Raw genomic sequence first — 15,516 nt, forward strand, 5'->3', positions numbered from 1 at the left:
ATTTGGTGAACTTTGGCGATGTTTTCGTCGGTAGTTGCAGTTTTTGGACGTCCTGAACGTTCATCGTCTCCCAAGCTCTTACGGCCACGTTTAAATTCAGCGGCCCAAAATTTCACTGTCGTAAATGATGGTGCAGAGTCCCCATACACAGAATCCAACTCATCTTTGATTTGCGTAGGCGTATTGCCTTTCAAAAACAAATATTTAATGACAGCTCGATACTCGATTTTGTCCATTTTCACAAAAACACTCACATCAACTTACTCAAACGACTGTTACATAACAACTGCGAGTCCAAAATGGCTGAAACTTCGGTGAGTAACTGTCAACAGATGAACAACGAAATTCACTAGCTTTTATTTACAAGTGCTGCTATCTTCACGTTGAGGTCGGAAACTTTTCAGACCACCCTCGTATATATATATATATATATATATATATATATATATATATATATATATATATATATATACAAGGATCCCGACATTTACAAGTATATGTGTGTATATGTATATTCGTGTGTATATGTATGTCGTGCGCGTATGTACATTATACTGAATTTTCAAACATATACACACACAAAACTGGTAAACAATAAAAATATCATAGCACCTGTTTACGCACACGGGAAAAGCGGAATGGTTGACCTACACAAAAATCTAGCTGTGCCAACTAGATTCCAACAGTAAAATACAGGACAACTAATTACGTGATTGCCACAGAACAATTGCCGAGCGTTGCAGTGACGATTTTTAGTTGCAACAACCGGATCACGCGCAGCTACACGAATATAGTTGATGTGTCAAAGTAATCAAGTCATATCAATCATACGCCATTACCATCACACAACGATAGCTAGGATAATGCAACTGTGCCGCTCACGCGCAAAATATTTCTGATTATGCGCATCATATCTTTTAAGTTTCCGTGTACAATTTGGAAGCCGCGGCAATCATGAGGACTGGCAACCCGCAACGGCAAATGAGTTGTCGTAATTACCGTGAATGCAGCGAAAAGCTTTTAATATCCGACCCGTCAGTGAGCCGGTCTTAAACTAGTCGTCCGTTCTTAATAACGACGAATCTTCTCCACGCAAACGCGATCATCCTGCGCTAATCGTCTTTCGCGAATTCGTCGGTAGACGCCAACGCGCCCGACGAATTACCTCTATTTCGCGTTGCACGAATTGTGAAAATGTCGAAGGGAAGTGCGACATTCGAGTTATGCAGTTTCGCGCGCACTATGACTCTGACATATTAATTTAATATATAAGCTCCATTTCATATATAACTTAATATAACTCCATCTCATACTTAATTTAATATATAAGCTTAATTTCATGCCTTATATTCCACGTCGGAATGTTAATCTTTCTCTCACCTTCTCTCTCTCTTAACGGAGAAAGAGGGAAAAAGAAATCTCTGATATAACGAGTTCTGTGTAATAAAAAAGAAGGTACGCCATGCATGAATAACGAAACCCGACTGGCTCGCCAATTTATTACGAGCGATCGTTTTAATTATCGTCACACGGCGACAGACACGCGCAATTTCGCGTGCCACGTGCCATAATTGGACGCGTGAAAGGGATCGGACGAAAAAAGTGGTGAGTAGTCGGGCTAAAAGAGAAGGCGATTCAATAACGGCGCTCCGAACTGACTAATGATAATTGGCGGCAAAGGAAATTCATTAAGCCGCGAACGAAATTAAGTGGCCGGTCGCGCGCGGAATCGAGACACGCTCCGTCGGCGGCAACCCCGCGGATGAGGGAGCTTTTATGCGCGTTTTGCGTTTCGTGCAAGACAGGTGCCGAGATGAAATGCAGGATTCACGGGGCCCTCCGGAGCCTCGCGCCGGAATTGCGAGTCCTTGTTCTGCCGCACGTAAACGAGTAACGTCAGATTGCGGCCCTTTGAGTCGCGCCGCTGCGCGAAACACTGTGGGAAATGGTTTACGGTGTTTAACAATATCCAATAAAGGCCAACGTGCGCTCTTATGAATATTTAAGAACAATTAATATTCACAAAAGAACGTTCCGCCTCTTTTGTGAGCGAAGTTCTCGATATAACGAAAGAAAGGCGGGAATTCGCATCGTTGGACTACAAATTTCGAATATCGACCCTTTCTCTTCCAAGAAACGCGTGCATCAACTTCGTTACCTGAGAAACTAGAGTCTCTGGAAGATGGAATCTAGCCATTCTTCAGATCTTTTTTCATTAGTTCAGTTCGCAGACCCCTCAAATGGCGGGACCAATTACAGTTCGTTATATTGTCATTATAATTATAAGGTTACAAAGCAACTCATTTACGGGTTTCTCTATTCTGAAAAAGAATGATAACTCTTAATTCTTTCATTTCACGTTTAAGTTGCTATTGATTGTATATCTTTCTAAAAAAACTATTACAAACTAAATTTTTTTATCGTTATCTTCTTGTTCAGGGAGTTTGAATTACACGAAAAATATGCCACAAATACTCGATACAAATAAAAAATTAGAAACTATTGAAACTCGATATCCATTGAGGCGTAAAAGTACCGAAAGTATCGAAGAATTTCCTCCTCTTCTCGAAGAAGTCGTTTCACACTGTACTCCGCGATTCTTTCGCAGAAATGCAAAAGGTTCCGCGTGGGCGAGCGCTGCTGCGAGTTCGAGTGCCTGGACGATGCGGACGACCTGAGCGGTCCGGACATATTCGATGTGGCGGAATCGTCGGGGATCCGGCATCAGAGTGTTCTCTGTCTACTCGGCCTGGTCGCGCTGCTGACGGTGCCCTAGTTACGACCGGACGGGTCCCGCGATCATCGTCGCCGCAGGCCTCACGCTCGTCGAAGGAATTCGCCCGTTAACGATATTAGCGACCCGACAAGGAAGACGACGACGACGACGACGAGAAAATTGTGCACGAGGAATTCCGCAGACAGGTTTGGTTCATACCGCGAGTACGCGGTGTTTTGGCGAACAGCACGTCCGTCGCCCATCGCAATTAGGTCATTCTTTTGGAAAGGTGCGAGTTGAGTGCAGCGCGGACCGATTTGTTTCCCTGATCCACCGCGGTTGGGTCGAGGACCGATCGAACGATTTTCGCGATAATTCGCCGGATAAAAGACATAATATAGTTTTTACTGCGGAAGTGTGTCAGTAAGAGGAGATCATATTTCATCTCTCTCTCTCTCTCTCCTCTAGAGATGCGACGCGCATTAAACGTAATGCAAATATTATCGTTTTATCATTTCCGTTATCATAATTTCATCGCGTTTTCTCTCTCACGCATACGCGCGTGAGCACATTAATTGAGAGGGAAAGAAAAGAGAGACGGAGGACTCTCGTATCTTGTCGATGTTTTCCCGGGGGAAATTTAAAAATTTCCAGACCTCGCGCGCGTCAGGTTCGGCGAGCTTTCCGAGAGCTCTTTATTTCCGGGGGATTTTGCCCGTGCTTCCTTTCGAAGCACGCATTTTCTCGCATTTCCCCACGTCCCTCATCAAATCCGCTGCGATAACGCTCATCAGATACCACGCGGATTCAACGGGTCGGATTTGAAACTCTGCGCTCATAACCAAACGTCGAGAATGACGCTGGCAGCTCTTCTGGCCTAATTCGAGAATACACTCAGATGTCAGCCACTGTCAGAGAAGGCATACTGCACTCAGTCGCGCACGTTCCGGAGCAAAATGTGCGGCCACGCGCGCGATCGGAAATGTCATCGCGCAAATCGACTCGATCGGCTCTCGACTTGACCACCGCCGGGATCCGCCCGATACAATCGTAATCGGCGGTGCATCGTGCATCGATTTAGCGGCCACGTTCCTCAAGATCCGCGCTCTTGATAGTACTCGCGTCGGACAGACAATTGCAGACTGAATTGAAAAACCGATCGAGACCTCGCGCGGCACATTTCGCGCGCGTTTCGTGTGCATGTATGCGTGTGTATGCGAGCGAGCGCGTGTGTGAGTGGTCGAGTCGGCAGAAATTTTTATTTTTCCATTGTCAATAAACGATGTGATAACGAACGTGTCACGAGATTAGTGCGCGAGTCCTTCATCGACCAGCGCCGGAAATCCGCTTCTCCTCGTCAGCTAGGTCGTACGTCTGTTTGTGTGTGTTACGTGTGTATGTATACGTTACGTTTGTGTAATATCCTTACGTTACGTATGTTACGTTTGTGTAATATCCTTTTGTTAACGAGATTCGTTTCAACCTCTAGTGGAAAAATCACCGTTCGTTCGTCCGTTCGTTCGTTCGTTTGCTTTTCCGGGCTCGCCGGTGAGCGAGCACCTTTTCGAAAAGCGCCTCTCCGATCACACCTCTGTGATGATAATCAGTGATAAAATCGGCAAATCGCGCGACGAAGTAATGTCGTTTAGTCCCTCGTCTCGGCTTCTCTCGTTTTCTCGTGCGCTTCGCGACCTTCTGGCATTCTCTTCCGGTAATCGCCACGCGTTTACCTCGCACACGGTAAAAAAGACGATGGAAAGTGAATCACGTTGGGATCACTTCGTAGAGTAATTGCCTGTTTGCGCTACGCGATCTCGTTAGAGTGTCGTTCGCGATATTCGCTGCAAAGTCCGTCTTTCGCCGGCGGGAACGCGTTGTATCGCAGCGCAGCATAACGCTGTTAGCGTTGCGTTCACGCAGGAGCCACGAATGGATCGCAATTTTTACGCAAGTCGATCTCGCGCGACGTGTGAAGAAGAGATCCATCCATCCATCCATCCATTTGCCTGACGGCCTGTGCATTTCGCTTTAACACAGAGATTCCCAAATTTATTCCGCATTTGTTCAGATATGCACGAGAAACCGTGTCGCTATAGAAGAGGATTCCAGTTCGTAATTGAGGAAGAAATTACACAGTTGTCTCACGCTTGTCGAATTATCTCTCGCCGTGGAATCCTCAGGCAATCTCGAGCGGATATTTGCGCACTGAAAACTCTGCGGGACGTAATATTTCACAAGCGTGACGTTTTCAATACTAGTTGCATTAAAAATTGCCAAAGCGCAAGGTGCACTGTTTGTGCAAGATTGTCTTGAATTTAAGAAAAGAAGAACGATATTACATCGCTTGCGCGCGTTTGTGCGCGCGTATACGCCCGCTCTTTAAAGGAAACTTGAAAGTTTAATTTCCGAAGCGCGCTTTGCGGCATTTTTCTTAAAGCAAGATCAACTGCGAATTATGGCCAAGGAATCTATAAGTAAGAGTAGCTCGGCAAGTCTCCAAACATCCTGTGTAAACTTTTCAGAAGCAACTTTTTTAGATAAACTTCTGCATTCATTACACTGGTAAGAGAAAGAAAACGCGTCAAAGATGAGAAGTGGATTTTCCTGCGCAAACCCGTCGTCTCTCGCCGCCGCTTTGAGAACCTCTGCACCCACATATCATTCTCGTAACAAGAACGTAGATAGCATGAAAAAAAAAACATACAACGACAAAGAGATGTCTCGCCGCACTCGTCGCGTTTTCCGCCAAATAAAAGACACAACAATAATGCCGTGTTATCGGATAAACAGTTCATCCACGAATTCTCGCGAATTACTTTTATCGAGGTGCAATAACTTCGTGGAATGTCCTCTCGTGATCCCGTGTCCAAATGTAACAGAAAATCACAGTGACGTCAAAATGACGAGGAAATAATTAATCGAGTCATAAATTTCTTTACTCGTTTTCTCGTCATCTCGACATCATTTTGACGTTATCATAACTTTTCCTTCTGTCTACTTTATTCTTCTTTTTACTTTTAATCGTGAAATTTTACACAATAGCGCGTGTGTTTAAGAGCGCGAATTACACGAGGCGCCGGGAACGTGCGCTCGAGTCGCATTTTCGCACGACGGAATCAAGTTAATATAATGCAATGATTCTGCACTGGCCGCGTGCGCGAACCACACGTAACGTGTGTTGAAGCGCATATGTAAACGAAAGTCGCGTTGTGAAACTTCCTAATGCACTCCCGACGGGAAGCACGTGAGAAGCAAATTAGGCGATGCGAGACATAATGCCGTTTGACAATGCTAATTTGGGCTAACTTCGTAATAACTCCACGGGGAGGGAGCTTCATGTTTCTGTAGTGATTTTCCAACGGAGAGATTTTTCAGCGCGTCGCAGGGGAGAAGTCTTGAAGAGCGCGCGAGTCATTCTCTTTCTCTCTCTCGCGAGTCTCGTTTAGAAGATCTATCGTTTGTGCAATCATACCTCACTCCCATACGATTTTTCTCTCGAATTCTTTCTCCGTAGTTCTCTTGAAAATTCTGTTTTAGCTTCACTACACGGCTCTCAATCGACCTCGGCGCTTCGTGTGTATTCGTTATCTCAATGTAAACTGCTCCGGTGTTCTCTCGTGATGTGAATGCTCCTGGATCCGAAAGGGCTAAACGTTCAAGAAACCGAGGGACAAACATGGGGGTTGATCCAATTCGATGCGGAACTTGGGCTGAAGCAATGCGAGAGGCGATTTCAGAGCTTTATCTTAATGAGCGTTTATCCAACACGGGGATATGCGGAGGCGACGAAATGTGTGCGAGTAAGGAGATGTGTATGTGTGTGTGTGTGTGTGTGTGTGTGTGTGTGTGCGTGCGTGTGTCGCTATTTACAAACAGAGCTTTAATAGAGAGAATTTGCAGTCACGCGGAACCAATCTACATAATCTTACGTATACGCGGTGACGCATCAATCGTGCTCGCGCCAAATCGTCAACGGCGAGACGCGTTAACCCTTTTCTGATCGAGCCGAGAGAGAATGGAGTTTCAAGTAACTTTACAATGAATTAAGTTAACAGTTAAACTGCGATACGTTTGAACGCATTTTAACGTTTACTGTTATCTGATTATCCAATTTTGTGTTTTAATTAGCCCTGTAAAGGGTTAAACATGCTTATTGAAACAAGATTGTTTCTCGATAACTCGTTATTCATTAACTACGCGATATCGAGTTAGAATTATTAGCTAGAGAATCTATTAGCTGATTGCTGTATATTTTTCCATATTTTCCATATTCCGTATTTTGTTTGCACATGTCTTGATTTTACATATATACGAATAGTGTTCAGATTTTAAAAAGGAGAAGAAAGTTAACCCGCTTATTATCGTTGAATTCTCATGCGTTCTATCTTTCTATCTTTTCTATCTTTGTTTCTCGGAACTCTTATCTCACACGCGTTTAATGTCTTTTGTTTTCTTCCTTTTTTATCTCGAAACACGTTCACGTTAGCAAGGAATAAAAGCCACTGCTTAATTCTCAAATAAGAAGTAGTCGGACGTTTCGTGCGACACACGAGATCAAGTCTGTACGGAGAGAATATTGTAATGAAAATTAGATTCCTTTTTACCATGTTTTTTACAGAGCTGGATGGTACTGTAAAATTGTGAAATTGTTGTGTAAACAACACAAGTAATATAAAATTAATACGAAAATGTAACACTTGGACAGTATTGCGTTATTTAGAAAAAATGAATATTGAACTTACAACGCAGAGAAAGTCGAAATAACATAACGACAATACGTGAAATTAACACACGAATACGTTAAAAATTTCTACGCAGATCGAGATTTCAATATTTTTTACCGTGTATCATATTAAATATTTTTTATCAAATATTTTTTACCGTGTACAATATTTTCTCCGTGTCTCTCTTCTATCTATTTCCAGATTAACGAGGCATTGGTTATACATTTTTCGCGTCCCAATTGGCAGTTCACAAATATCCGTTGATCTATCGGCCGTGTGACCAGTTTCGAAGCAACTTAATAATTGCCACGAATACCCGGATTATAACACGCAATAACGAATAGATTAATTGTGATTTTCGGCGATATCACGCGACTAATTGGATCGATGAGTGAGCCGAGGTTGAAATTATTAACGCGAGGGGTTTAATGGCTGGAATAACTCGACGATCGTGGATGGAAGTCGACGCGCTTCTTATATTTCGAGGCTCTCCGTGTCCCGGATATTTTTTTTATTACTTGTCATCGTCGCGCATTTCTTACAACGGCACCGTAATGACGCGCATCGCTTCACCGTTTGAAATTTTCAAAGAGCACTGCGAAACATTTGTTTGATCGTTATCGATGCATCAATGCGCGTTTCCGAGCATGTTTTAAATCACAAGCCAGACGACCCTTCCTCTCTTCTTCTCGCAACGAGAGTTGCTTCAGCTTGATGAACATATAATTGCAATGCGGCGGCCATTAATTGCGCTTCGTAGTTTGCAAAAACGACAGCGCAGTGCGCGCGCGTACATAATACGGCTAAATGAATTTACGATAAAGCGGCTGAGAAATGGAAATGAGGAGATTCCGTGAAATATATGCTGCGATTTGTCCGGCGCGTTTGCTCAGTGGAAGCAATGCGATTTCCACGGTTTGCAATATCGTGTCTCGAATCTCTCGATTAATTTCACTATTCCGCCTAAGCAGAGAATTTGTCGGCGATATTACGGGTACACGTGTATGAAATGTGATATTTATAAGTGCGCTGCCGTGGCACACGCGACACGTGTACGTAACAGACACTGTTAAGCCGCTGGGAATTGAAACTCGTGTGAACCCTTCGCGGGACTACGATCCTCTTAAGTTTCCGGGGCAATTAATGCACGTTTTGTTAATTCGGCACGAGCAAATGCGTCGGACTCTTTTTCCCTGAACTCGCTAAAATCGCGGCTAACCGCAACGTCCGAAATAGAAAAAGGCGTGGAAGGATGTCTCTTAATTTAGCCGAGTCACTGATCGTACGCTGCTCATTCTCGTTGCTCTATATTTTTCGACAATAACCCCTTGAACGTTTCAGCATCGAACGCGGATGCGTTAGCCATTTCAAGCGCGTCAGGACCAAAACTATTCCACCAAGTGTTTTGCGCTCGCGTTGCGGTAGGACAAAATTGTCCCGTCGAATATTTCCACCCCGGCACCGTTTTGCGGTCGATATTGGAAGGGCTAAAAACTCGAGGAAATTGGATCTGCTTGTGTTTGAATGTGTTCGCGTTTATATGGCACGGTGCGTTTTGGGGAAAAACGTAAGTCAGGTTGGAGAATTCTGCGGGAAAAAAATGCGTCCCTGACCGAGTATCGGCGCACGTACGAGTCGTGCGGCGTTCACTTCATTTTTTAATATTACGTCAACTGAATTCACGTAATTACTCAACGTGTTACGGTTTCAAGCTCTCCCTCTTGAAAGTTTCGCGAAACGTACAGCTCGATGTTGCGGTAAATGGAGTCAAACAATTGACAAGAACTAATTGTCATCAAACGTCACTTCGACTTGTATACCGATGTCGATTTTCTCGTAACGAGGACTCTGATGACAATCGTTGAAAATTGCTTTCGAAAATCGCTGTTTCTGTTTTTTTTTTTCTTTTTGGCAGAAGAACGACTCGAGACGCAAGCTTTCTCGGCCGATTTCCCGACGCAGAAAGCTCGAAACGGTACTAATACCGACAAATGGTGCGACAAATCCGAGCGATATGGGGCCATACGTATAGTAGTGTAATGTATACGAATGCTTTCACCTTTGTTTATCGACGGAGAAAAGTGAATGAGAATAACATGGTGCTAAGTCATTCCTCGTTAAAGGGGAACGACGTCGTACGTTACTACGAACATTCGCGAGTTTCCAGCATCGCGTACACACTGTTCGCGCGCGTATGCTTGCCTGTGATATACTTTTAACGGCGCTTGATTGCTATCACACCGCCCTTGGATCGTTAATCGCTTCGCGAATCTCTCGAGGGCTTCGACACTGGGCGACATAGTACGAATTTTGCACGTACTCTCTCCCCCTTAAGAAGATCCTCTTAGTGAAAGAATAAAGGAATAAAGGAACGGATCTTAGTCTCTCTCAGTAATCGTCTCCTGGATTGTGAAACGTTACGTGATTTCTTTTCATTTATAAGTAGCCTTTCGTATCTTTCCACATTTTTTTCATTCGCTCATCTTCGCTGAAAATTGACTCGTTTGAGAATTAAAAGTTAATTGTATGTAGACAGAGAGAGAAAGGGAGAGACTTCGCCCCTAGTTCAACAAATCCAATATCGCTTCTCTAAGTGGTAAATATTTACGTCGAAAGCCAAGGAGATCGATCGTAATCATATGAGAATGACGGTGATGATAATAATGCTGATTGTAATTAATAATTTTATCAATTAGTCGTTGTATGAGACGCGAAGTGTATGTGTGTGTGTATGTGTGTGTGTACTCCGGAGGAAAATTAAATATTTAAAAACGGCTTGCCGATTCAGCGATTCATACTTAGTCGATTGGCGTTTAAATTATAAAAATCGCGTGGATTTCGGATTTAAAAAATCAAGCCGAGCTCGATGACGGCGTTTCCGGAACCGCAAGAGCGAACGCAAACAAGAGGACGTCCGAGATTAAGTTGCTAGAGTTTAAGTATGGCACACCCGTTCGGTGTGCGAGATACCTGCCTCGAGTACGATCCAATCTCTGACGCAATGCCGATCTTTCCGAAAAGTTTTGCCAAAGAGATATTTTACTAGACGCCGCGCAGTGTCCGAACTGAGACATATCCACGCCTGAGCATAAGTTTCCTGAATATTTTCACCCTGGGAATGAGGACGAGAAGATGTTCAGAGCTTGGAGAGAATGTATTCGGGACAAGTGCCTCAAGTCATGACTCGCAGAGCGAATTTATTTAATGAATTTAATCGTCCTACATAGAGAGACAAGAAGAAGTGATATCCTCGTCGTCTGATGGAAAGCGCGCGCGCGATCACGCGCTTTCCTCTCGCGCCTCGCCATTGTACTTTTCCTCTCCTCTTTCTTCTCTACTCGATCGACCCAGCTCAGCAGAGAGAACATTGAATTTATTAATCGACCAATTTCTCTAAGCTTACACTTTAAACTAACGTTTACAAAGAAAGGAAGATATATATATATATATATATATATATATATATATATATATATATATATATATATATATATATATATATACATACATATATAATTATTCTCGATCGTAATTATATCGTTTAATGATCAAGGGGCCTTTTATGTATGATGAGAGCAATCGTTCGGAATTCATAAAATTACGAGATTACAATAAAAATTTATTCCAAGCGATACATTCATTGGAATATCGCTATAAAAGAAAACCCGATATATATGAATAAGAGTCCCTGGTTTTAATCTTCCCTTGATTCCTCGATCGACAAGATCGGCACGTCGTACCCGACGTCTTTCGTAGATATAATCCGATAGCGTAAGGATATGTAATGATAAGGCGAAAGTAAGAATTGATATACCACGAGGAATGTTACAGAGCAATAAAGTTTATTCACATGATCCTGTCATCGGTGATTATACTTACGTGTAAACACGCTTGCTCATGTCTCCACAGCACATTTACGTGTGTGTAACGTGGGCGCAAGATGTTTATTAACGGGGTATTCGAGTGTGAAATTTAGAGCACCCGATAGCTCGTCGTCGTGCAAAATTGCTTAATGACACGATGCGCAAGCGTTGTCACACGTTACATCTCCCTAATCCTTCCAAACTGTGTCGTATAGGTCCGTGCGACGTTGACCGAACGTTGGAATTTGTGACCTGACTTCGTCCACAACTTTCAGATCTGCGATAAGCAATTATTTCAACGCATGTAGCTCGAACAACGTATTTTCAATTTTTGTAAAAAAGCATTTTTACAGTTACATTAACTGCGAAATATTGAAGCATAAAATTGCTGACACGCAAGCTCTGTTTTGCTTAAGGACAGTTCTGTATTCAGAATAGATTGATAAATTTCATATGAATGTATCTCTATTCATTGTGAATCAACGATTTCAGAAAATACTCGACGACTGGAAGCCCGGAGATTCATCACTATTTTAACATAACTTCTGAGGAAAACTCACCTATGTTTGCTACCAGCATACTTTCGGAGTCATCCAGCTCGTTGAGTATTTCTCCCCAAGGGTTGGTTAACTGGGTATGCCCCCAAGCGACGTATCCGGGCGGCGAGCCACGTGCCGGCGAAACGCAGGCTACATATAATTGATTGTCGTTTGCTCTGGAACGCTGCAGTAACGACCAATGCAGCGGGCCCGTGGTCATGTTGAATGCCGCAGGGTAGATCAACATCTGGCAGCCTGATATCACAAGACCAGATTCAGAATGACAGCTTACAGCAGTGACAGTCAGTCGACGGCTCCGCCGTGCGAGCGTTGCTTCGTTTCAGTCGAGACAGGTAAGCAATTTGTGACAAACGCAAAAAAGCATGGCAAACATGGAGTGTGAGTGAAATGAAGGCGACGTGTCAATACCTGGACACTTACCTAACTCTAGGCATTCTTATTGTTTTGGTCCTTTTAAATACAAATATTTAAACTTTCAATATAGAATATATATATGCATAATATGTTTTTAATATGTTTTTAATATGTTTTTAATAATTTATGCATAATATGTTTAATATATGCATATATATTCTCTATGTTAGAGATTTAAATATTGGTACTTAAAGACCAAAACAATAAAAATGCTCAGAGTTAAGTACGTGTCCAAGCATTGAAACTGCAAACATTGAAACTCTTACTTTAATTTATGTATAGCACGAAAAATGTTGCAGATACAATAAAGTTTATTCGCATGACCCTGTCACTAGTGATTATACTTGGGTGTAAACACGCCCACCCGTGTCCTCACAGGATGCATGTCTGTTTACTATGTGCCTGTGTGTGACGTGGGCGTGAGAGGTTTATTGACAGAGTATTCGAGTATAAAATTTAAAGTACCCAACGTATCGCAACGAAATAAAAATGTTGTTCATTAAATACATAAAACATTTTTTTATAAAAATTATGTACGTAGAATGAATAAATTTATATGCAAAAATTGTAAAAAAATGACATATTCACACAAAAAATTATATACTAAATGATGAATGGAATTCTGTCTTGAATTCTCTGTTATGAGTCATGAATTGTTTACAACTCGAAATTATATTCAATCAGCTGTAAAATATCGCGTGTTTTCCTTGAATATTACTATAATTTATCATATTCATCGGAACATGAAACGAGTAATTATCTCGTTTCAAAGGCAACCAAAGCACGTGAACGTTTAAAGCATAATGTCAATAAACGCGTTAAACTCTATCTCATTATTTTCCCAGCGATATCGCATCAAGCTTTATCAGTATTCCGTGTGTAATATCGATTTACCTCTGTTTCTATAAAGTCGCGCCATTTCCTCGAACCTGATGTCATAGCAAATGCCGATGCCGATTTTGCAACCTTTTGCCTCAAAGGTTGTCAAGGAATTCCCGGGCGACAGCGAGTCGCTCTCTCGGAATGTGATTTTCCCTTTAATGTCGATGTCAAACAGATGCATCTATAAACAAGAAAGCACTTTATAAAGTGCGCGCTGTTCTGTATACCGTTGGCGTTTATTCAACATACATACAAGTAACCTCTACAAAATATTTGTGTTGTGTGTGTGTATTTTTTCTTTTTTTAGAATTCCTCAACACTTTCATACTATTGACTCTAAATTAACGTTGTAGCGAAATTTCGAATGAAAACTGTCAATGTAAAATCTTTTCGAGATTCGCGCGCGACATTGTCTCTCTTTTTCCTTTAAAAATATAAGTTCAATCTTCATTAATTTTTTCATTACCAATTTTGTTTTTTAAAAGTACAATTTTTTTTTTATTTTCACCTCACTAAATATACTAAAATAATATAGTTTTAACAAAAAATATAAAAGTTTTATATTTTTTAACATAAATAACAGCTAATGTCTTCTGAGTATCAAAAAGTTGCTTATTTAATTGAATAGATATTTATAATTGAATTATTAGTGATAGTGAAAACGTATATCTCGTTGATAGCAAAAGAGTTAAATATTCGAAAACTGTCGATAACTCATCGTTATTAGTGGAAAAATATTTGTTTCGAAATCGCAAGGGGAGTATTTATGGCAGGAAGAACGATCATTCTGGGTTCCTGAATGCCGCTGACACTCTTACTTTTCTGTGCTTGGCCACGAGCTTTCCATCGGGTGCCCATACGGTACAAGTGTTGTACAACTTGTCATCCTCCCGCTCCGGTATTGTTCCGGCGATCACGTAAACGTCGTTCCTCCTCGCCGCTTCGGACAAAGCCACGCTCGTCTCGCCGCTGGGGATACTCTCGGCGTATTTCGCAAAGTGGGCTATTTGTTTATTCACGTCGGCGTTATCACGTGACACAACACGGGAGGGTGAGTCGCGTAAGTACACACATGAATAAAAATATCTGACGCGAAGTAGACGGCAACGAGATCCAGAGAGTGCAGAAAAAAACAACTCGACTCAGCTCCGTTCTATCTAGCGATCTTTCTTTATACATTCTGAACTGCGAACGAAATAAATAGAACGGTATAAGACCGAAATAAATTATTCTCAAGGAAAAACAAGAAGGAAAAGGAACAGTTTCTTTTCAACTGCATCTACACTCTGCACCGAGTGTAGATACAGGCGAAAAGAAGAGTCCAAAAGCATCGACCTGTCGTAACCAATCGCAAGCCGCATCGCCGAATTTCGAATTATCCAATAGCGTGCTCTGATTTCAAATTTCATCACAGCCACAACTGCCGACACAAGTCAAGAAAGTGCTAAGAATGTCTGAAAAAGTAACGTGAGGTAATCATTAGTCTATTCTTTGTCCGCGCATTCATTCTGAGATCTTTGGATCTATCTGGTTGCTCGACTGTTTTTAGACTCAACGTTTGTGTTGTACGGCAAGCTTTTCGTCGGACAATTACATGTTCCGTACGGCGAGTTGAAGCACTCGGGCAGCGTCACAATGTCGGCGTGTTCCTGTTGTTTAGCGCGCTCGATGAATGAGACGGCTCGCGCGACGTTCGTCGCCTTATCCTTCCCGACTGCCAGCTGTACCAAAGCCAAGCGTAGCGCTGAAAGCAGGTTCGATAATCATGTTAATTCACGACTGCAATTGCAGTCTTATCTCTTGCGACACGCGCGATCGTTATCGGAAGATAATGAACGAACGAGAAAGACGAATTGTAATTCTCCGAGCCAAACTATGCACTTATTCTATTATCTGTATTTCGTTCAATCCTCGAAAGATTCCTTATTTTCACTCGCGTAGAACACGTTGGCACAATTTAATCGAAATATCGAGCCTCCTGCATAAAACAGTTGAACTATTATTATGAATTTTTCATATTACTGTGATAAACTATCCTTCACATTTCACTTTCTAAATGTTACTAGTTCTCTCTTACTCACTCTCAAACATTTGAATATACCTCCATTTCATTCTATGTGCACAAAGTGCAGCAAAATTAAATGGCTCTTATAGCCTGTAAAATGAGAAATACTTTACAACTATGAAAATAATTCATTGAAATTAGTTAATTTTTGTCAGTAAGATTTGACTATCGTAGCTCATAATTATTTGATTCATCAGTCTGCTTGCAATGATTAATAGTAAACAATCGCTCCGCCAGACACTTGTTAGCACAGTTAGATATAGTGTGATAAATAAAATTATGTTCTTCACTT

The 15,516-nt window shown here is 42.0% G+C and overlaps 3 protein-coding genes across 6 annotated transcripts in view; 2 read left to right on the forward strand and 1 right to left on the reverse strand.

Annotated features, from left to right (window-relative positions):
* Nucleotides 1–11,294, forward strand: part of LOC116849951 — a 23,616-nt gene extending 12,322 nt beyond the window's left edge. Inside the window, exon 4 of the mRNA XM_032827655.1 lies at nucleotides 2,609–11,294. Coding sequence (XP_032683546.1) covers nucleotides 2,609–2,776 — 168 coding nt within the window. The 3' untranslated portion in view covers nucleotides 2,777–11,294. The remainder of the gene's footprint in view (nucleotides 1–2,608) is intronic.
* LOC116849948 (omega-amidase NIT2) overlaps nucleotides 11,266–15,516 on the reverse strand; it is a 6,813-nt gene continuing 2,562 nt past the window's right edge. For 2 of the 3 annotated variants that reach the window (XM_032827650.1, XM_032827648.1), the window contains 5 exons: nucleotides 14,754–14,903; nucleotides 13,978–14,162; nucleotides 13,172–13,340; nucleotides 11,864–12,097; nucleotides 11,266–11,580 (listed from right to left, as the gene is read on the reverse strand). In XM_032827650.1, coding sequence (XP_032683541.1) covers nucleotides 11,492–11,580; nucleotides 11,864–12,097; nucleotides 13,172–13,340; nucleotides 13,978–14,162; nucleotides 14,754–14,903 — 827 coding nt within the window. In that variant the 3' untranslated portion in view covers nucleotides 11,266–11,491. Of the gene's footprint in view, nucleotides 11,581–11,863; nucleotides 12,098–13,171; nucleotides 13,341–13,977; nucleotides 14,163–14,753; nucleotides 14,904–15,240; nucleotides 15,419–15,516 lie in introns of those variants that run through there. The other variant, XM_032827649.1, reaches the window with a different exon arrangement.
* The window catches only part of LOC116849945 (uncharacterized protein DDB_G0283697-like), a 13,399-nt gene continuing 12,655 nt past the window's right edge, over nucleotides 14,773–15,516 (forward strand). For both annotated transcript variants that reach the window (XM_032827642.1, XM_032827644.1), the window contains exon 1: nucleotides 14,773–14,913. The gene's annotated coding sequence lies outside the window, so the exon portion shown is untranslated. The remainder of the gene's footprint in view (nucleotides 14,914–15,516) is intronic.

Source organism: Odontomachus brunneus, unplaced genomic scaffold (genome assembly GCF_010583005.1).
Source record: "Odontomachus brunneus isolate Ranch 3 - 2012 unplaced genomic scaffold, Obru_v1 Obru_scaffold_129, whole genome shotgun sequence".
Classification (NCBI taxonomy): Eukaryota; Metazoa; Arthropoda; class Insecta; order Hymenoptera; family Formicidae; genus Odontomachus; species Odontomachus brunneus.